This window comes from Martes martes (genome assembly GCF_963455335.1).
Source record: "Martes martes genome assembly, chromosome: 8".
Taxonomy (NCBI): Eukaryota; Metazoa; Chordata; class Mammalia; order Carnivora; family Mustelidae; genus Martes; species Martes martes.
The window spans coordinates 41,783,941-41,808,084 of record NC_137895.1 but is presented as its reverse complement, the minus strand read 5'-3'; the positions used below and the strand labels follow the sequence as shown (position 1 = coordinate 41,808,084).

Below are 24,144 nucleotides of genomic sequence, written 5' to 3'. Positions count from 1 at the left end.
CAAATTCCATAGTTTATCTTAGGGTTCACTTTTTGTTGTTGTACATGCCATGGGTTTGGACAAATGCATAATGACATGTATCTATCATTACAGTATCATACAGAGTATTTTAACTGCCATAAAAACCTGTGCTCTGCTTATTCACCACTGCCTCCCTGCTAACTCCTAGAAAGGACTGATCTTTTTACTGTTTTTCCACAGTTTTGCTTTTGCAAATGAGTTACTAATGAGTAACATTAGTTCAAAGTCTTCATTGTTGGTGTTTCATTTGTCTCTATTTCAGCACCAACACCTCCTGTCTTACTTACTGGACCATTATAGCAAGTATTAAATAGCCCCTGACTCTTGCTTGGCTCCAGTTCTTCAGGAGGGTCTTGACTCTTCTTTGCCCTTTGTTCTCCCTAGATAGTTAAGGATAATCTTATCAAGTACCATGAAAAAATCCAGTTGAGATATGAATTCAAAATACCTTTAACAGATAAAATCAATTTGAGAACTGCCATATTAATAATATTGAATTTTCCTACTGGAAATATGGTATGCCTCTCCATTTATTGAGAATACACCATTTTAGTGTTATACTTTTCTACATAAAGATACTATGTTAGCTTTTTTAGACTTATTGCTAGGTACCTTACTTTCTGTTATTTTAAGTGGTATTTTTTGAACTGCATTTTCTAACCATTTGTTTCTGGTATATACAACCACAGTTAACATGTATCCAGTAATTTCTTAATAACTTTAATAAGTTACCTGTGAATTTGGGAGAGCTTCTATATATACAATTATACTAACTACAAATAAAATTTGTTTGCTCCTTTACTTTTATTTCATTTTATCTTATTCACCAGCTAAATTCCAAGTACAACATTGAAATGAAGTGTAGATGGTATACACCTTTTGTTCCTAATTCTAACTTTACAAGGTTAAGAGCTTCCTTCTATATTTCAAATACATTTTATTAATGGGATGATAACATAGTTTTTCTTCTTTAAGCTGTGTATTACATAACATCATAGTTTTTTTTTTAAAGATTTTGTTTATTTATTTTAGTGGGGGGAGAAGGAGAGAGAATCTGAAGCTGACTCTGGACTGGGCACAGAGCCAACTTGGGACTCAGATGCCACAAGATCATGACCTGAGCCAAAATCAAGAAATCAAGCCCCCTAGCTCCAGCATGGAGCCTGCTTTTAAGAGTCTCTCTGTCCCTCTCTCTCTGCCTCTGCTCCTGCCCCCTCCAACACCTTTCCCCCCTCTTAAAAAAAAAAAATCAAACCCATTTCAGAGACGTTAAAGTAGGAGGACGGGTCCATTTTTAGACTTAATGAAATACAGTTTTAAGGCAAGACTGGAATTCTATTTTTCCCTAAATGTTCAGTAGAACTTGTTTGTAAATCTATCTTGGCCTATGATGTCTTTGTATAGCTAGTTTATAATACTAATTAGAATACAAAAATCACCAGAATTTTCTATTACTGAATAAATTCTGGGAAGTACGATCTTTCTAAAAATTTTTCAAATTTACTGGCTAGAGTTATTTATATCTTTTAAACACCTGCCTATATTTTTAGTTGCGTCTTTTTAAAAAAAATATTTTATTTATTTATTTGACACAGAGAGAGAGAGAGATCACAAGTAGGCAGAGAGGCAGGCAGAGAGAGTGGAGGAAGCAGGCTCCCTGCCAAGCAGAGAGCCTGATACCGGGCTCCATTCCAGGACCCTGAGATCATGACCTCAGCCAAAGGCAGAGGCTCAACCCACTGAGCCACCCAGGCACCCCTAGTTGTATCTTTTTATTCCTCATGATTATTTCCCCTAATCTTGCTCAAGTTTTGATACCTTTTATTAGCCTTTTCAAACAATCAACTTTGTCTTTCTTGCTCTCACCTACATCTATCCTCTTATCTTTATTCTTTCCTTCCTTCTATCTACTTTGTGTTTATTCTATTACTTTCCTAATACTAAGTTAATGCTTACTTAATTCATTACTTTTCATCTCTCAGTCTTGTCAAGTATCAGCATTAAAACTATTTAGCATTAAAACAGCATTAAAACTGTTTAGGGTGCCTGGGTGGCTCAGTCAGTTAAGCGTCTGCTTTCAGCTCAGGTTAAGTCCTGGGATCAAGTCCTGCATCAGGCTCTCTGCTCAATGGGGAGTCTGTTTCTCCCTCTTACTCTCCCTCTGTGCTTTCTCTCAAATAAATAAAATCTTAGAAAAAACCAACAACTATTAATGTTTAGATTTCCTGCTTGGGAATTGTGAGGCCTCCTTAATCAGAGGGTTGTTGTCTTCCACCCTTTATTTATTTATTTATTTATTTATTTAAAAGACTGTATTTATTTATTGGGAGAGGGAGAGAGAGAGAGAGAGAGAGAGAGAGAATGCACACACAAGAGGAGAGGAAGAGAGAGACTCCCAAGCAGACTCTGCGTTGAGCATGGAGCCCAATGTGGTGCTCAATTTCACAACCCTGAGATCATGACCTGAGCCAAAATGGAGAGTCAAACAGTTAACTGAATGAGCCACCCATTCATCCTTCTGAAAGATTCCCAGCATTATCTTTCAATATTGTCTTTAACCCATCAAATCACATTCTGGCATTTGTAATTTTAATTGGTGCAGACGCTGGTCTGGATGGCAAGTAGTTTATGCAGATGCCCTCTGATGGTGGCTTGTTACCTCATGTGTTTACTGATTTTTCCACATCAAAATGCTATCTTTTTGTTTTGTTTATACATGAGCTCATAACTAAAAATCAGTAATTTCTGGAGGCATGTGTTTAAACCTCTCCTCTAACAAGTATCTGCATTGATTCTTCCAGGCACCTGGGAATACTAATAACTCAAGATCATTTTAAACTAAACTGAAGGGTGTTTTTGTTTTTTGCCCCAGAGATTGAATTCTGGCCCCGAGCCTACAGTAGTATATGTTTGTGCTTCTCAAAGAAGAGTCCCTCTCTCACCCATTCCACCTGGAGTTACAAACAAGATAGGCAAATACACCAGCATCCTCCTCTATGGCTATGTTTTTCAGGTCCTTTTTTGTTTAAAAAAACAAAACAAAACAAAACAAAAAACTAAGAAGGACTCCTTTTATCACATGGAGACATCTCTAATCCAAATTTCCATCATTAATGGGCCACAGACCTTTTCTCCCTTTTTCTCATTAAACTCAAGCTCTGGACCTTCAGAAAGTAGCAAGTGCTAGTCAGGACAAATGCTGGCTCCAGAACTCATCACCTCTCTGGATTCTCACTTTCAATAATTCTACTCCACCTGCTAATTCCCTTACTTTGTTGACAGTTCAACCATACTTTTTTTTTTTTTTAAAGAGTTAACAAAAAAAAAATATTTATGTGAGAGAGAGAGAGAAAGAGAACGAGTAGGGGGAAGGAGACAGAGGGAGAAGGAGAGAATCTCAAGCAGATTCCCCACTGAGCACAGAGTGACTCAGGCCTTCATGTTACGAGCCTGAGATCATGACCTGAGCCAAAATCAAGAGTCAGATGCTCAACTAACTGAGGTGCCCAGGCACCCCTCAACTGCACTTTAAAAACAAAATTTTATTCATTCATTCATTCATTTCAAAGAGAGAGCGTGAGAGAGAGAGAGAGACAGCATGGGGTGGGGGGAGAAGCCGACTTCCTGCTGAGCAGGGAACCCAATGGAGAACTCAATCCCAGAACCCCCAGGAACCATGATCCTCAGGGATCATGACCTGAGCTGAAGTCAGACACTTTACTGACTGAGCCACCACAGGTGCTCCCCAAACTGTGTGTCTTAATGGCACAAAAGTAAAGTTTGAAATACGGGATGCAGCTGGCAAGAACGATAACATAGCATGAATGTACTAGAGAGGAACAAAGCAGCCATAGTTGTAGATGATATCACAAATGACAAGCCCTTTGCCAGAACAAAAAATGGATTAAAGAACTTAAGAGGCAAGCCGATCCTAATGCTGTAATAGCTTTATCAGGAAACAAGGCTGACCTTGCAAATGAAAGAGCTATCGATTTCTAGGAAGCACAGTCCTGTGTAGATGACAATAGTTACTCAGGGAGACATGAGCTAAAACATTGATGAATGTAAATGAAATATTTATGGCAGCAGCTAAAAAGTGGCCAAAGAATGAATGAATGAATCCAGGAGCAAATTCTGTCGGAGTAAGAGGAGTAGGTCTACTGAACCCAGAGAGCCAACTAGGCGTCAGTGTTGGGATAACTAAACCTCCAGTTTGAACTTGCTGGAATATTCTTCTGCTTCCTAAATGTTAATGAGAGTGGAAATGGAGCACTTAACTGGCCCAGTGTGACTTCCATAAAGAAGAGACTTATGACAGAGTCAATTTCTAATATTGAATTATTTTAAGTGTTTTGAGCTTAATTTTTAATAACACGTATGTGACCCTCTGACTAATGTTTCAGAAGTAGAAGTGGGGAATGTGCACTGTGTGTGCTTGTTTGTTTCCTTGGATGTTTAGGGGGAATCATTTCTCAATACCGGGGATAGAGACAAATGACGATGTAAATCCAGAGTTAACCAGCCAGCTCTATGAAAAAGATTTGGAACTTATTAATTTAGGTTTTTCAAAAACACTCTTTTTGAAGGAGATTCTACAGATATATATGCTTAGCTACAGTATTCAGGCTACTGGTAATTTCTCTTAGTATGCGTACTTAAGATGAACATTCCACATTTTAACAAATTAACCATAAGGAAGTCCCACATCTTCAGGGGGAGAAAACAAACATTAATGGAATGGAAATTATAACTAGTCTTGGTATTTTTAGTGGGGTAAAAAAAAAGTCAAATGTATCCTCATCTTGTTTTAGGTATATGAAAAGTGTTAAGTGCACCTTAATGGACAGTGTTCCCTTCAAACATGTGAGCTCTTCAACAGAAATGAAACAAATCAGGTGTCTGTGATTTCTGTTTAATCAGAGCTGGCCACTATATAGGTTTTGTTGTGTTGGACAGGGAGCAGGTTTTTGTACTCTTTGGACATAATATAGTCAAGGCACTAACAATTATGTACATTCAAAACTTGGTTATATAAAGTTTGATCTTCAGTGGTACTATAAATAAGGTTCTGCACTGCAGTCTCCAAATATGTTCATTACTTTTCTGTAATATTTATGTTGTTTAAAAGTACAGAAAATGTAGTTGCTGAAGGAGCTAATTTTTCATTTTCTCCCCCTTTGAAAGGAAGGGGGTCTCATTGTTCCTACATGGCCAGAACCATGATAAACAATGTATGAGTAATTTGTAACGTAAGTATTACGTACAGTGTGTTAGTAATAATCTTGCAACGCTGTTTCCCTAAGTTCATTTTATTTTGATCAGTTCAGTATACTGCACTAATTACTTTAGGTATTTTCATTATATGAAATCTACCATGTGTCAGAGATGACTGAATCTAAGCGTTGAACTGCTAGAACTTGTACATTTACAGCAATTCAGAATTAGTGAAGGAACATAGTTCACCAATGTTTAACACTGAAGTGCTCTGGTTAGAATAAAGTGGTATAAAAAAAAGAAACAAAAACAAAAATACAGGGGTGCCTGGGTCGCTCAGTGGGTTAAAGCCTCTGCCTTCACTTCAGGTCATGATCCTGGGGTCCTGGGATCGAGCTCCACATCGGGCTCTCTGCTCAGAGGGGAGCCTGCTTCCTCCTCTCTCTCTGTCTGCCTCTACTTGTGATCTCCATCAAATAAATAAATAAAAATGTTAAAATATATATATATATATAAAACAAAAAACCCCCACCACATCCATCATTTTGATGTTCTTACTAAGAGGGTTTTTTCTGAATGTCTAGTTTGCTATATTACTCAAACTATAATGTGAAGCTCACGTACATGTTTTTATGCTTCCTTATGTTTCCCTACTGCCTGTCCTGAAATTTCCCAATTACAAATTGGGACTGAGAATATCATTTCTGGTTTGTTTCTGCTTTCTAGTACAGAACTCTGTACAAAACGGAATAAAGGCCAGCTAGCATGAGTCCCTTAGAAAATCCTGTAGTCCCCAGGGGGAATTTGTCCATCTGTCACAAACCCTTCCTTTATCTGCAAAACAGGAGTTTGCTAATCTTCACTGTGTCGTTCTTTTTTTTTTAATATTATTTTAATAAACATATAATGTATTTTTATCCCCAGGGGTACAGGTCTGTGAATCGCCAGGTTTACACATTTCACAGCACTCATCATAGCACATACCCTCCCCAATGTCCATTTCCCCACCACCCTCTCCCGTCCCCCCTCCCCCCAGCAACCCTCAGTCTGTTTTTTGAGATTGAGTCTTTTATGGTTTGTCTCACTGTGTCGTTCTTAAATAAAACCTACGTATGTTCAAAATTACAACAACCAAAATGAAAACAGAAAAATTTCTATGAAACTGTTTATCTTTTCTCAGAAATTATGCAAATATTGGTACATTAAGTTATTATGTTATATATTTACTAACAATACAGAAAACTTGCGTCTCCATGCCTCAAATAAGGAAAGGAAAATTGTAGCTGTTAACTCTATAGGTGAAACTATTTTACCATTCTTGCTAAGAAGGCAATCTCGACCTCTCAGACTCTGGAAACAAATAGGAGGAAATCCCAACAGAAAAGAGCTGAGAAACTAGTGCAAGTGGTACTTGATAATTCTTTAATGTTATCTTAAGTAAACACACACACACACACACCCACCCCTTAAATAAATATATATACGTACACACACATATATATAATTTAGATATACGGACAAAGAGCGTATATAAAGAAAAAAGTGTCCTTTAGTATTCTTTATGTTCATCTTACTGCTTTAATAGGAAGCAATTAATAAAACCTGGCAAGGGTAAGACAGACTCCTCTCATCTTTGTAAAGATGTTTAAAACACAGCTAATTTATTCATTCTCACTTTTCAATAAATGTTTTCAAAGTATTTCAGTTTCCCCTACATAGGAACATTTGAAAAACATACATATTGCAACATTTCACAAGAGAGATTTAGAAAAATACTTCACTCTCATTTTTTTAATTTGCCAAATATTATATCCTTTTCTCATTACTTAATAGATACTTTCATACCTCTCTAAGAAGCAACTATCCGAACACAAGAAATTTCAAACAAAAAACAATTGTGCCTTAAGAAATGACTTCAAAAATCTAACAGTAAGGATTCAATATCTCAGAAGAAAATTAAGATACCTCTAACGCATACTATCTGTAATGAAAACAACCCATGGCTACAAACCAAAGCACGGCATTTAGGAGAAAAACAATTAAAAGTACTGGGGATAAATTTAAGTACTCTTTCAGATAAAACACTTTTCATGAAATAGAACACATATATTCAAGACACATTTTTTATGTGTGTGTAGTCTCAAACGTTCATGAATTGATCCTAGAAATATCTTACCAAGGAAGGAAGAATTGCTTCGATTCATGGAGGAAACTGACTTCTTGGTCTCCTTTTGTCTATAAACCATTTTAATGAAGGTGCCACCTGAGATTATACCAGCGAGGTCTAAAACTGTCACCCTGGGGAATCTGGTACTACATCGTCACACTAGCAAACTCTGCAAAGAAAATCCCCCTTTTACTTTAAAGTTTTCTGTTAAGTTGTAGATATAGACCCATCATGTCATGTTTAATGCTACCAGGGAATTCAAGTGAAGGGACTTGGCAGGGTTAAGAGAATTTGCTGAAGGATAAGAGAAACAGAACACTAAGCATACACATTTTAATTCAAGTCTAGATAAAGCAAGCATGGTCTAAATTCCTTTTGGTAAATCGTTAAGCAGGTAACATTAAGTAGTAACTTTCAGTTTTAAAAGTTTTTAAATTTTAAACATATAAAATTAGTTTGAAATAGACTCCTTTAAAAAGCAACATTTTATGATCTCTTATAAAGCACTACAACTCAAAGACGGTTTTGTAAAACTAAAAGCATGCAAAATAGCTTTTTATGACCAAAGAATTACAAGATGAATTATAGTAACTCATCAAGCTTTGATAACAATCTCAAATGTCAAATAGTGAAAACAGAGTATCCACGAGATGTGCTTTAATTTAGTTTCTAGGCTCCCTTGGCATTGCCCTTATTCAAAAGTAGAGGGGAGAAAGGCAGACAACAGACTAATAAATAGACAGATCTTTCTTTCTTGATGACAAGTTGAAATAAAGGTCAAAGAAGTCATCATAAAACAAATTACCAAACCATTTAAGAGACTGTAATCATACTAAAGTTTTAAAAAATTCTTAAGTAAATTGGTATACTTAACTTTAAATAAGGTACAAAATCTGACACATAAATAACTTCTGGAATAATCTGATTCATTACCATAACCTAAACATATGACAAATAAAAGACTACCTTGATGTGCGTGGGCTCTAGTGAGGAGAATCAGTCTCCCTATCTCCTTCAAAAAAAAGAAAAGAAAATCCTAAAACAATGAAAGGAAACCACTCTGCAAACAAACTAACAAACAAACAAACTTAACAACTGTTTTAAGGGATAATGACTTACATTAAATTGGTATGAATCAATATGCATGAAGAAGACTCAGCTAGGAAACAGAAACAATCAGAATCTCTGCCATCCTAAAGCACTGGCAATATAAACTTCTAACACATAAGCATGAGAAAAAAAGAAAATAGCTTACACTGTAATTCACTCCAGTAGAGTGCAGTAAGACTACAGACTTTGACAGTCCTGAGATTGAAAACTGCCTCAGACATTTACGAGTTTTGTGAATTTGAACAAATTTCTTAACATCTTTAGTCCTTAGTTTTCTCACTTGTAAAACTGATACAGTAACTGTGCCTATGTCTTACCATATTATTTCAACAGTTCTGTATAGTTTTGACATACAACTTTTAGCATATTAGCCAAATTCGGTAAGTGCTTGATGAATGGTAGCTGTTAGCATGAGTCCAGGAAATAGGATCAATATAAATGCCATTTCTTCCTGATGCATGCTCTTCCACTCTCTTGTAAGACTCTCTTTAGCATACACAGGAACAGTATTATATGTGAGGCTCATGTCAGATTCATGTACAGGTTTTAGTACGTGAATATCACCTCCAAACTTGCACCTATTCATTAAAAAATGAGACTAGAGCTTCAGAAGAGTAGGGACTAGCACATAAAAGGTGCTCAGTAAAGACATTCATTCATTTACTTGACACTAAAGTATCTACTATGTCCCAGGTACTATGTGTGCTAGGAATAGATGAATAGTTTAAAAAAAAAAGAAAGAAAGAAAAAAGAAAAGAAAAAAAATGACAAGCTGTCAATGAGGAGTTTAATGACAATGACATTTACTCTCTACACCTTTCTTCCTTTTACATTAACCCTCAATTCTGTCATCATTTCAGTATTCATCTGCTGGAGAACCCTTGCCTCAGCCCCACAACCACTTACTTACACAATGCCTTTAAGCTGTCCACTAATTTGGACATTTCCTCCTTACAGACCTCCCCCCCTCACCAAAGCATTCACCAAACTCACCCATTAAACCTCCACTCCCCTGCCAGCATCCCACACTTACTCTGCCACGATTACTTTTATTGCACATACCTAGTAAAGCCCAACCTTACAGAAGAAAATCTCACACTAAGGCAGATTAATACTAACCTCAACTGAGGTTTGAACAGCCCCCCCACTATCATGGTTCATCTACTTTCCAGCTGTATTCCTAGTCCTGTCAATCCCTTCACCTGCACACTAGATTCCATCCTTGCTGCCTCCTCTGAGACCTACCTTATTAATTCTCCCCTCTTACTCACATGTTTTGTATTTCTCTCTACTGACTTTATCCCGTCAATGTTTGGACATGCTCAAATATCTCCTTTCTCAGGGCGCCTGTGATGAGGGAGCAGGAGGCTGGCTGAGGACAAAGCAAAAGCTGGCACCTTGCACCCCCTCTCCACCCGCTCCCCTCCCCTCGGTAATATATGTGACATTCCTCAGGCACCCCTGACTGCCATAAATGAGAAACAAATAGTTAACTTGCTGAGATCACAATCCTGCAGGACAGGAGTCTCCCTTGGTTTACAAATGTCCTAGAGATCTACAAACAAAGAAGTTACATTATCAATAGCACAATTTCCAGAGGCAAATAACTCAGTTCCTCAAGCTTTAATGTCACCCTCCCCTCCATAAACAAAACTGAGGGAGGCTGGGGTAAAAGGAAAAGTAAGTAAAGTTACGTTTCTTCTATACCTAAATCTCACTAACAAAGACGCTTGATAGCAGGATTGTGACATCCCACCAGGAATCTCCCAACTATCTTGATGTTAATGGCTTGCCAAAAGACAACATTGATCAAGCCGCAAGACCTCCGGTATCCCTGCACCTCGTAGGCCCTCTTTAGCATATGAAAGCTCCGCTGAAACCCCCCTTTTCCCTCACCTTCCCCCAACCGCAGGGTACATAACCTGCCATCCTCACAACCCAGGGCAGCAGCTCTTCCTGCCCAAGGGTCCTGTCCCCGTGCTTTAATAAACCACCATTTTGCACCAAAGATGTCTCAAGAATTCTTTCTTGGTCATCGGCTCTGGACCTCAGCCCACCAAACCTCACTCACCTAGGTTCTAGAACTTCATCACCTGGGTGGCTCAGTGGGTTAAGCCTCTGCCTTTGGCTCAGGTCATGATCTCAGAGTCCTGGGATCGAGCCCCACATCAGCCTCTCTGCTCAGCAGGGAGCCTGCTTCCATCCTCTCTCTCTGCCTGCCTCTTTGCCTACTTGTGATCTCACTCTGTCAAATAAATAAAATCTTTAAAAAAAAAAAATATATCTCCTGTCTCTAATCTCCTTCTTGCCCTATATCTTTCTCTAGCTATCATATACTTTCTGGTCCTTCAAGGGCACAATTCCTCAAAGAGTCTGCCTTCTGAATTGTCTCCAATTCCTTATCTCTCTTACTAAATTTTATTGCTATCAGCTTCTGCCTTCAGCACTGTCCCTAAAACTGATTTCACGAAAGCAAGCAATGACATCTTGTCAATGGATAATTTTTCAGCTGTCTTAACTAACTTGACTTCTGAACTATATGTAAAACTATAGGTCACTTCCCCCTCCTTCATAAAACCATTTGTTTCATTCTTCTGGGATACAACCCTCCTTTACCAATTCTTTCTCCTTCAGACCCTTAAATGTTGACATTTTTAAAGGATGGTATTCCAACTACTTTTTTCAAGCTTCAATTCTTCCCAAACTTTTTATAACCCACAAGAAGAAATATATTTTAATCAAGTGTGTTTGTAAGCACAGAGACTATCAAATAAAAATTTCACAGATCAGATAAGCTCTGATCTTTTGATTCTATTCTACTTCATTTAAAAAACAATACTGTCTGGGAATCTCTCAACTGATGTACATTATTGTTTTAAATGTCTTTAATTACTCTATGCTGATGACTTCCAAATCTGCATTTCCAGTGCAGAAGTTTCTACTAAGTCCCAAACTTAAATAAATAAATAAATAAATAAATAAAATAAAATAAAATAAATAAATAAAGCCAATTTCCTCTTTAACATACCACATAGTAGCTCTAACATACTTCTCATCATGTCCAAATCTCACCATGTCCAAAACTGGAGTTCCCAGCATCTTTCCCCCAAACTTGGTTTTCCTCCATAGTTCCCTATCTTAGTGAACTTTTAAATTAGTTTCCCACGCAAAATATCTAGAAGTTATTGCTGATTCTTTCTTCACTCTTTCCACTTTCACCTCCATCCAAGCAATCACTAATACCTGACAAATCTTTTTTTTTTTTTTTTTTTTCTTTTTAAATTCCCACCACTGTCACTCTCATCCAGGCTATATACACCTCACCTTGACATTACAGTCTGGTAATGAATCTTTTCATACATATTATATTCTTCCAAAATTATAAATGTAATTCTAATCACTCTTTGCTGCTTACTATTTTGGTTATCTATTACTATACCTTAAACTACCCAAAACTTACTGGTTTAGAACACTAAATTTTCTGCTCCCAATTCTGCAATTTAGGTAAGTTGGGGGCGCTTATCTCTGATTCACAGAGTTATCTGCTAGAACACCCAATACAACTTCCTCACTCATGTATCTGGGATGACTACAACAAGTGGGGGCAAGCCAGTATGGGATTCCATACAGCATGGTAGTATGTGGATAGTGAGAGTTCCTACAGGGAAGCTGGCTTCCTCTAATATGCAAAAGCAGAAGTTACCAGGTGTTTTTAAGGTCTGGTCTCAAAAGTCCTAGAATGTCATTTCTACTGGTCATAGCAGTCACATGGCCATTCTAGATTGAATGGGGGTTAGGGTAGATTAAGAATAAAGTCCATTTCTTGATAGGCAAGTTGCAAGGACACATTAAAAAAAAAAAAAGACATATAAGATGAAAGACATTATTGCAGTCATCTTTGAAAATGAAATACACCACAGTCCACCTACTTCACATTCCTTCCACATGTAAAATACACTCATCATCTCCCCCTAACCAAAATGTCATCCTATTATAGCACTGGATCATAGGCCAGGATCTAGTTACTTAAGCCACGTTCAAGTGCAAATGATACTCCTTAGGTTTACTTCCTCACATATAGCTCATCAGAGATAGCTCCTCTTAAACCAAAATCCTATCACCTCAAAAGATAACTTATTTGCCCCACTGCAGGAATCCAGGGATAGGACTGCAATGAAGACTTGAGTTCAAAAGATGCAGAGGATAATGAGTTACAGAGAAGGCACAACAGTGCTAGCAATTGTGAAATTTGCTGGGCACACGTCATTAGCAGTTTGAGCAGAACACAGTCATGTTCTTTGCAAATAGACCTTTGTGGATCTAGACTCTGCCCTCTGGGCTCCTCACTCCATTCTGTGAGTCAGTCTCCCTATTTCTTAAGAAATGGTCCATGTTGGGGCGCCTGGGTGGCTCAGTGGGTTAAGCCTCTGCCTTCGACTCAGGTCGTGATCCTAGGGTCCTGGGATCGAGCCCCGCATTGGGCTCTCTGCTCAGTAGGGAGCGTGCTTCCCCATCTCTCTCTGCCTGCGTCTCCGCCTACTTGTGACCTCTCTCTGCCAAATAAATAAAATCCTTTAAAAAAAAAAGAAAAGAAAAAAAAAAAAGAAATGGTCCATGTTTGCAACAGTGGAGCTTTCTTAGCTTGCTTCATGCCCACACAAGACTGGGATTCCCCCCACACACACGCAAAGGCTCTACTTATCTGAACTAGGACTATCCTTTTCCATCTAAGCTGGTGGTGCTTCCATTAGCACCATTCTTGTAAAAACTGTGAGTTTCTTATGAATTTTATTAGAATAACTTCAGTGAAACAGATGCCACAACCACAAATTTCTTTGAGATAGACCATTCACTACTTAGCGCTATGTCATGGTGCTACAGGACAGCAGACTTAAGAGCCTCAGAAGCTCTTTTGGCTAGCTGAGACTTTCTAAAAGGTACAGTTTTAAGACCCTTTGAAGCCCTTTGTCTAGCTGAAAGAATCCAAGAGACAATGCCTTAAATCCTCCTGAAGTCTCCACATAAAATCTTACAGAAGCACTCTTAATCTGATCCTTACTCTGAGGCCATTTTTTACTAATGGCACCCTAGTATTTGAGAAGTATTCAGATAAGCAAAGGGAAGGGAGAGGGCATTCCATAATGGAGAACCAGGATAAATAAAAGCATAGCCAAGCTAGGGAACAGGGAAGCAAGCTACCTTGCTGGGTTCATGAGGAAGGGAAACACAAAATGGAATTTGAAAGGTACAGTAAAATCAGACAAACTAAGAGTCCTGACTACCAGATTATGGAATATGGATTTTCTGCTCTCGACTACTTGTCCAAATGTTACTACAACAGAGACACTTGGAGAGCTTTATAAATACATGGTCTTGCCCTCGAGGGGAAAAAAAAAAAAAGCTCCTAGAGACTTTATAAGGGTGGAATAGAAATCTGTATCTAAGCAAAGCTACCAGGTGATTCTCAGACACAGCCAGACTCAGCAGCCACTGCTTCAGGCAAGTCAACTGTCAACTTTTTGAAAATGGGAGTGACAGAAATGGAGGAATCTAGTGAGCTTTCTGTTACAAGCTTGAATAATTAAAAATTGTATTTTCATTTGTAATTTTCTATTTCTCTTTATTCATATTATTTCCCTTGGAGACCTACTTCAGAGGATCTATGTACTCTCTGCCTATATACATCTCTTAAGCCCCATTCCCATTACAATCTCACCTTAACACATAAACAGTAATTTTCTGTTTGGTTGTTTTATTAAGAAAGATGGGCCTGAGGGGAGCCTGGGTGGCTCAGTTGGTTCAACATCCCACTCTTGGTTTTGGCTCAGGTCATGACCTCATGGGTCATGGAAGTGAGCCCCACATCAGGCTCCTCGTTCAGCAGGGAGTCTGCTTGAAGATTCTCTCCTTCTGCCCCTTGCCCCACATGCACACATGCACAAACTCTTTTTCTAAAATAAATAAATCTTTAAAAAAAAGAAAAAGAAAGAAAGATGAACCTGGTATACTGGAGGGCAAGATCCTAATAGAATCAGGAGGGTGTGGTACTATGTAACATAGGTCTGAAATGATAAGGACCTGGCTTAAGATGTAGTAGTGAGAATGAAAACAAAAAGAGATCGAAGCCTTAGTGCTGTAACACTTTCAGAAGAGATCATAGAAAATGTTCTCTGCAACCTTAGGGTACACAAAGATTTCTTTAGTTGGGGGGGGAGCATGAATCATAGGGCAAAAAATGATAAGCTGGGCTTCATCAATATTAAAATACACCTGCTTTTTTAAATAAATCATTTGTACAATGAAAAGATATGCCAAAACTTGAAGCAAATATAACACACACAGCTAGCAAAGCATGATACTGAAATACACAAAGAACTCTGAAAACTCAATAATATGATAAACATACCAGTTGTTCCAATGGGTAAAAACTCTGAACTTACACTTCAAATATACCAGTGGCCAATGAGTATGTGAAAAGATGTACATCACAAGTTGTAAGAAAAATACAAATTAAAACCACAATGTGATACCACTACATGCTCAAAAGAACGGTTAAATAAAAAAGGTTGAGAATACACAGCAACTGAAATGCTCATACACTGCTAACAGATATATAAAATGGTACAACAACTTTGGAACTAGTTTGGCCAATTTCTTATAAAACATAAACTTACCACGCTTCATAATTGCACTGTTACATATTACCCGCCCCGCCAAAAAAGAGTGGAGATGCGATGTGGGGGGGCTGGGGGGGTAGGAAAAGAAAAAATGAAAGAAGATGGGATCGGGAGGGAGACAAACTATAAAAGACTCAATCTCAAAAAACAGACTGAGGGTTGCTGGGGGGAGGGGGAATGGGAGAGGGTGGTGGGGATATGGACATTGGGGAGGGTATGTGCTATGATGAGTGCTGTGAAATGTGTAAACCTGGCGATTCACAGACCTGTACCCTGTGATAAAAATACATTATATGTATTTTTACATATAAAATATGTAAAAATATGTTTTTACATATTTTATATGTAAAATGGGGATAAAAATACATTATATGTATTAAAACAAATAAATAAATTAAAAAAAAAAGAAAGAAAGAAAAAGAAAAATCAAAATCTCCACAAAAGCATTCACTACATAATGGGGTTCTATCAAAAGACACGGGAGCCAAAGGTAAAAGTTCAGAAAACTTGAGCCTCAAAAAATCCAATTACTAATTCATTGAAACTAAAAACACACATGTACACATACAAACAAACAAAACAGAACAAGAAGAACAAAAAACCAAACAAGTTCTGGAATCACATCTAGGTTCAAATTTGAACTCTATCATATATTAATTGTGTGAACAGGGGCAAGGAAATTACCCTTACCAATTGCTCGATTTCCTCACTTGTGAACAGGGAGAATGATTTATATACCATAAGGTTCTTGCAAGAATTCCAGTAAGTAATGTGTGTAAAAAGTACTTAGAGACGTAAAAAGCATTAAATGTTAGTCATTATTACTGTCAATAAGTTTTTGGGAGTCTAACTCTTTCCATTCAGAAGCTGATAATACTAAACAAGAGTATTTGAGACATGGTAGACAATTCAAAGAGGTTCATAGGACATTTGCTCTTTTCCTCCAGCAGTTTATCCTCATCATAATCAAGAGTTAATGGATAGCGGGGCGCCTGAGTGGCTCAGTCTGTTGAGTGACTCTTGGTTTCAGCTCTGGTCATGATCTGGTCATTATCTCAGGCTTGTGAGATTGAGCCTTGTGTGAGACTCCTCACTCAGCAGGGAGTCTGCTTAAGATTCTCTCTCTCCCTCGCTCTCTGCCCTTCCCCCTTCCCATTCTACACACTCTCTTTCTTCCTTCCTCTAAGATAAATAAATAAATATTTTTTTAAAAGTTAATTTATATATTTTAAACAAATTTGACACTTGGAAACTATTACATAAATTTCAGTAGTTAAACCAGAGGGAGATATTTTGCATTACACAAAGTCAACAGGTTGACTTTAATAAATAAGAACATTCGGTATATAATTCATTCCACAAATATTAACTTACCCATAACTAATACAGAAACATTTAGGTGCAAATCAAGATATAACTGACACTGCAACTGCTTTAAATGCAAAAATGAGAGGTTTACATGGGCATCCATCCTGAAGGAATCTCTAAATGAGCCTCTGTAAGATGCTGAACTACAACAACTGAAGTATCAGCTTTCAACCCAAAAGAATCATTTATTTAAAATAATAATAATAGTAATAATTGTTATTTATTAAATCAGCTGTCATGAATGGTTATTATTTACCAAGCTATGTTCTAGGCTTTTCATATGTATTAACATTTTAAGCCTTATAATAGTGCCTAGTGCTAGGTACTACTGTCATCTGCATTTTACCAATAATTGAAATACAATGAATATATTAAAAGGTATAAAGTTCTTTATCATATTAAAAAAAAACCCTTAGGGGCGCCTGAGAGGCTCAGTGGGTTAAAACCTCTACCTTCAGCTCAGGTCACGATCTCAGGGTCCTGGGATCGAGCCCCGCATCGGGCTCTCTGCTCAGCAGAGAACCTGCTTCCCCCTCTCTCTCTGCCTGCTTCTCTGCCTACTTGAGATCTCTCTCTGTCAAATAAATAAAACCTTTAAAAAAAAACAACAAAAACCTTAAGGGACAAAAAAACTTATGTGTCACCACTGGAAACAAACTTTACATCATCTAAAAACAGGTTCTCGGGAAGAAACAACCGTTTATCTTGCCTTTCCTATAGGAACTATATTCCAATGTTTACCAAGCAACTCTATGACAATTATCTCTTCTTTATAGAAAAATTTTAGTAACAAATGTAAAAAGAATGACAAAATCAGAAAATCACCATTTTCAACTCCTAATATTTTAACTGACTAAATGGTCATCAAAGGGTGCTTGCACATTTAAGGAAAAAGTTGATGGGGAAAAAGACTATTTACCAGGTGCCAACTGATCTATTTTCCTTTAGGGTCAGAAGGGAAGAAAGCATGCAATTTTCAATGAAGAGGATAAGGCTGTTACCACCTGAATCTATTGATCAATCTTAAGTCACTAACAGTGAGACAATCAAACATGAGGCAAATTCTCATGTAATACAGCATACATTCCCCCACAATACACATCTCCTACAAAATAATCTCCCCACAAATATTCAATCTGAATGTAATCAATGTTGCATTTAACTTTCAGTTTACAGAATATATAGAAGATAGGAAAACAAATTAAATAATCCTGCAATAAAAAAAAAAAAAAGAAATAATCCTGCAATAAGGTGATCCAATGTAAAAAGTCAAACATCCCATAGGAACATTGATCCAGTTTTATTAAAAAAAAAAAAAAAGTCAATAACAACAAGAAAAAATAAAAGTAAACAAGGAGACTCTTTGGGATTACAGGAAATACAATGACATAACAACCAAACACAATCTGTGAACCTTTTTTGGATCAGCCTACTGTTAAAAGATGTGAGAACAACTGAGGAAATCTGAGTATAGACTAGGTATCAGCCTATATTAAGTAATTATCACTAATTCTTTTAAATAGAGGTTTTAATGGTTATATAAGAAAAAGGTTCTTAACTGCATTATGTATTTTGGGGTACAACATCATGAGGTCTATAACTTATTCTAAATATTCCAGCCCTACCCTCAAATAAATGAAACAAACATGAAAAAAAGTTAATAATTTCTTAAATCTACCTAATGGTATATTAGTGTTCACTGTACTACTCTCTCAAATTCCGTTTGCCTGAAAATGTTCACAGTAAGTATAAATGAGGGTAGTTTTAATTATTAGTAACTAACCTTTTTCTTGCTTCATTAAGTCCCAAATTAAAGAATTCTTCTAAATATTCTAGTGCACAGAGACATGAATTAGATGAATCTATTACAGTCAAAACTGTGGTGCACAGAATGGAAAAACCACATAAGCTACATCCTTTAATGAAGGTTATTTATACCAGTGTGTACCATATATCCACTTTCAAGCTTCAAAAAGCATTTTGGCAACAAAAATGCTAACTTTCCAAAATATATTCAACTATTTAATAAACGTTAACATAGTCATTATTTTTGTTTTTATATAAAGTTTTTCCAGTTCCAAAAATGGTAAATAAAAATTTTCCAACAACCACTTGACTAGGAAAACATTTTCCACTGAAATAAAGTAGAAAATGATCATGTAACTTACTATTTACCAATTAATATTCATTTAAAAAGAAGTAACTAAATCCTACTTTCAAAGAATAATTCAAAAAGTCACAACACCACTGGGACACCTGGGTGGCTCAGTCAGTTAAAAGGCTGCCTTCAGCTCACGTCATGATCCTAGGGTCCTGGGATCGAGCCCCACGTTGGGCTCCCTGCTCTTGGGAAGTCTGCTTCTCCCTCTTCCTCTGCCTCTCCCCACAGCTTGCATGCATGCGCGCTCTCTCTCAAATAAATAAAATCTTTAAAAAATAATATAAAGTCATGACACCAAAACCTGACTAATTATACAGAGATATTGTGATAGTTAAGACTCCAAATTAAATTTTTTAAAGTACTGGGTATATTTTATTTTTATAATATTTTATATTTATATTTAAATTTTATAAAGTATTTTAAAGTGGAGCCTGCTTGGGACTCTTTTTGCCCTCTCTCTCCCTCACCCTCTGCTCCTCCCCACCCCTTGCAATGCTCTCTCTCTTAAATAAAATCTTTAAGAAAAAAATTCCAATGTCACTTTTTCACAGAAAGAGAACAAAACATTCTAAAATTTGTATGGAACCATAAAAGACCCTGAATAATCAAAATATCTGGAAAAAGAAGAACAAAGCTGAAGGCATCTTGCTCCCTGGTTTCAAACTATAAAACAGCTATGGTAATCAAAACGGCATGGTATTGGCATAAAAACAGACACATCAGTGTTTATTAGCTTTCAAACACCAAATTTAAGTGCTCAGTTTTAAAAGCAGAAGTCTTTCCACCATGGCTATTGTAGTACCACAAGAATTCAAAGCATTTGGTTAAATAAACTTTACTAAGAAGCAGAATTCAATATACAAAATTTATCAATTATGAATTAGGAAGTGAGATCCATAATCCCTGGGAGTCCCCAAGACTCTTTTAGAGAGTCTGCAAGGTTAAAACTGTTCCATAATACATATTCATTGTGTTGACATTTGTACTGATGGTACAAAAGCAATGTTGGGTAAAACCGCTGGCACCTTAACACAAATCAAGGCAGAAGCACCAAACTTTAGTAGTCACTGATTTCTTCACTGCCATTCACTTAAAGTAAAAGGCCCATTTCACTTATAGATGTTCTTGATGAAACACTAAATATTATTAATCTTGAGTACATATGGTTTTAATACTCTGTATGACAAGGGAAGTATGCATAAAGCACATCTTTGTATTGTATTTTAAAATGTGTCACCACTTAATAGATATGCATAATTCAGTAAGCAACTACTTCCCAAATGATTAATGCATGATGTTAAAAAATCATGCATGAGTAAAAAGCCATTCAAAGTTCAAGATAGATTAATGGACTTTATGAGAGTATGAAAAGATTATTGATATGTTTCAGATTCCATCTTGCAACCAGTATTTTAAAAACTAACACTTGTCAAATTTTGGTGTAGTATCAAAAAAGACTATCTGCAATTATGTATCAAGCTATTAATGTAATTCTCCCTTTTCTGACTACATGTATGTCTGAGGCCAGATTTTATTCATATACTTCAATCAAATCATCACATCCTAACAGATGAACTGCACAAGCAGATATGAAAATGCAGGTGTCTTTTCTTTAGCTAGATATTAGAGAGATTTGCAAAAATTATATGACAGTAATTCTCAACCAAAGATAATTTGGGACATGAGGCAAAGTCTACAGCTATTTCTGGTTGTATACAACTGGGGAAACTGCTATTATCATCTAGTGGGTAGAGGCCAAAGATGCTGCTAAATATCCCACAAGACACATGACAGCCCCCCACAACAAAGAATTATCCAGCCCAAAATGTCAAAAGTGCCAAATTTGAGCAATTTTTTTTTTTTTTAGGAAAAGAGAAGGAGGAACATAGCTGTTTTTTAATAAAAATGTTATTCATATTAACCTGTAATGGGTTTATTATAATTTTAAATGAATTAAAATATTTTAAAAATTTCTTCATTCTAATTTACAATAAATATCAATAGGTTAACCCATGTAAAAGTTCTTTGAGGTCTTCAATAACTTTTAACATTGTAAAGCAGTCTTGAGACCACAAAGTTTGAGAGTCACTCAATTAGAAAAAAAGTATAACTTGACCAAGTACACCAGAGAATATAAGAGGAATTAAAAGGACTTTAAAGGAAAATAAACTCATTTCAAGAGTATAATGGATGACCAAAACAAATGAAAAGAACACCATAAAACCAAAATAAGAAAAAAGTTATGGTAGACCTAAAATGTCATTCTCCCCTTAAAACAACAACAAAATTAAAAGCACAATTTCTTACCCTGACTATGAGGACTTGCTGGACTAAAAGATGGCTGATACAAATCTTTGGTTGGCGTTGGATAAGCTTCTTTCCCTTGGCGCTGATTCATCTTTCCTGGTGTCAGAAGTTGAGATTCGTCACTATTTGCTACCACAGCTCAAGGAAAGAAGAAAAAAGAATTAGTACTTCTGTTATAATTTACAAAATGGCATACTTAATAACATGGACTAGAACTAAGACTGAAACAGCCTCAATGGTTATATTCATTTTACCAATTCCATACTTTAATTTGCTTAATTGCTTTGTTCTTTTAATTGTAGTTTGCCATCAATCCAAGAGAAATTGATAGGTATGTAAGAGTCAAATTATACAAAATACAGACATTATAAAAATGAAAATACATAAGTCAACTGATAATGAAAGGTACTCCCAGATTACTATGGACTTTTCATTGTTCTATTAACTCTTTCATGTTTGCCAATAAAGCAATAAACAAGAGACACATTTCATAAAAGAAATACAAATGGTCAAGAAACACATGAAGAGAGTCAACCTTCATTAGGAATCAGAAAAAATACAAATTAACAGCAGCATAAAATATTTACATTCACTAGAATTTCTATTCTAATTTCTAATTTTCATGAAAAGTAGGTATGATTTCTGTTTTAGAGATAGAAAAACTTGAGGTTCATTCAGAGACTGTCTTGCCTAAGACTAAGTAATAGAGATAGGATGTCCAACTCAGCATTTGCTTCCAAAGTCTAATCTCTTAAAAGCTCGCTGCCCCAATAATCAATTTAAATAGTGTTTAAGGCTGTTATTCACCTATCTGGCCAAGCTACTAATAAAGATAAACAATGTCCAGATGCAGAGAGGACAGAAAAGAGAAACATACTCAGTGAATGAACAGGGTAAACTGTGACCAAATCCACAGCACCCTAAGGTCTCCATGTCCTTTCATTTTACATTTCTGTGCTTTCTGCCTACAAAAACTTTAGGTTTATCTTGAGGGAGAATGATTCTGTCTTCACTACAGATTTAATTTTTAACTTAACCAGAATTTCATGTTCACATTTTTATCACCATATCTTCTAAATCAGTTGCTTTAAATTCGAATCATTAAAAAATTATATTTTAGCCCTATAAATTTCAGTGTAAAAATTCAAAAAAATCTCCCCTTAACACCCAAGATATAAAAAATTTATGTTCCCATCAAGTCCATAAAAAAAAGAATCTATACACTCTTGAATTTATATCTCTTGTCCAATTGCCTGCCTTAAAATAACCTCTATGATTTAATAGACATCTCAAATTTATCCAGAGCATAATTCTTGATTCTGCTTATTCTCTAAACCTACCTCTCCTGCACAACAGTTAGTGGAATTATTACTTTCCTCCCCTCCCCATTCTTAAGCCAAAAACCTTAGATATAGTCTTCTATTTTCCCTCTTTATTTCATGTTTCACATCCAATTCATCTGTGAGATCTTTGTAGTCTACCTTCAAAATTTATCCGGAATCCTTTTATTTCTCCTCACTTCCACAACTACCACTCTGTTCTGAGCTACCATTGCTTTCCCACTGGATCACAGCAACAGATTTTTACTTAGTCTCCAGACTTACTGTCTTGGTCCTTGCTTGTGTAGAATTCATTCTCTACATAGAAGCCTGAACAATCTTTGTAAATCATCAATCAGATCTGCACCATGCAGAAATATCCTCAATGGCTTCCCACTATACTTGCAATAAATTCCATGGCTTAAGAACTCGGAAATGGCTGTCCTCCTTCCCCCCGTTACCTTTTCAATCTCATTCTTTACTACACTCCTCTTTAGTTACTTGGCTCTAGCTGTAATGGCATTCTTGGTATTCTTCAAAACATGACATTTTGCCCAGTCTCTGGGCCTTTAACTCTCTGGTTCCCTCTACCTGGAAAACTCCTACCGCAGACTTTCACACTATTGACCCCTCTCATCATCTGTTATCTGTGTTCAAATGTCATCTCTTCAGAAAAGCTCTTCATGGTACTTGTGATAAATAAGTTCCCAATACAACTTGTAAATTTTTTTTGGTTATTGTGCACTCTGCCGCAATTATATCTGTCACTTCACTGAACATGATTTTCATTGTAGCTATCACTGTCTGAAATTATACCATTTGTTTGTTTATTGTCTGCGTTCTCCATTAGACCATAAGCTCCACATGAGAAGGGATTTTTGTCTGCCTTATACTTGCATAAATCCTCAATCCCAGTACGGTTCTGGCATAGTGAAGGTGCTCAATAGAATCTTGCCAAAGGAACCCATTAACAAACTTTATACTTTTATAAAACTTCATTATCATAAAGTAAATAGCAGCTCCTTTGGTTACTAAACCCAAGATCCATTTAATTCCTAAAAATCCTTAGTAAATTTAAAAATGTATGGTACTGGGGCGCCCGGGTGGCTCAGTGGGTTAAAGCCTCTGCCTTCGGCTCAGGTCATGATCCCGGGGTCCTGGGATCAAGCCCCGCATCAGGCTCTCTGCTCAGCGGCGAGCCTGCTTCCCCCTCTCTCTCTGCCTGCCTCTCTGCCTACTGGTATTCTCTGTCAAAAAAAAAAAAAAAAAAAAAAGCATGGTACTGATGTAGGAAGAGACAAACTGACCTAAAGAACATAACAGAGAGCTCTCATAATCAAACCCATGCATATGTTGAGCCTAGACACACAAAAGAGGTAGGGAACAAAAAAGAGTACTCCATTAATGATACTAGGAAAACTGAGTATTGGAAAATTAGGTCCTACCCTCATACCATGCACAAAGAATAGTTTTACGAAAATTAAAGACATAAATATAAAAAGCAAAACCTAAAACCTTTTAGAAGAAAATATAAAAAAGAGTATCTTCATAAACTTAGTAGGGAATGACTCCCTGAAAAAGACACAACAAAGCATTAACCAAAAAACAAAGAACTGATAAATTCTACTATATTAAAATTAAGACTTTAATCAAAAGGTACCATAAAAAGTTAAGAAGAAAAACAGGATATTTGCAACATATACAATTAACAAAGGGTTAGTATCCAGAATGTTAAAATAATAATAATAACCCTATAAATCAATTAGAAAAAGACCAACAATTCAATAGGAAAATTTAGGG

At 36.4% G+C, this 24,144-nt stretch overlaps 1 protein-coding gene across 2 annotated transcripts in view; it reads right to left on the bottom strand.

Annotated features, from left to right (window-relative positions):
- The window catches only part of OSBPL8 (oxysterol binding protein like 8), a 150,258-nt gene that overhangs the window by 55,896 nt on the left and 70,218 nt on the right, over positions 1-24,144 (bottom strand). For both annotated transcript variants that reach the window (XM_080810442.1, XM_080810443.1), the window contains one exon: positions 21,026-21,163. In XM_080810442.1, the coding sequence (XP_080666568.1) occupies positions 21,026-21,163 (138 nt within the window). The remainder of the gene's footprint in view (positions 1-21,025; positions 21,164-24,144) is intronic.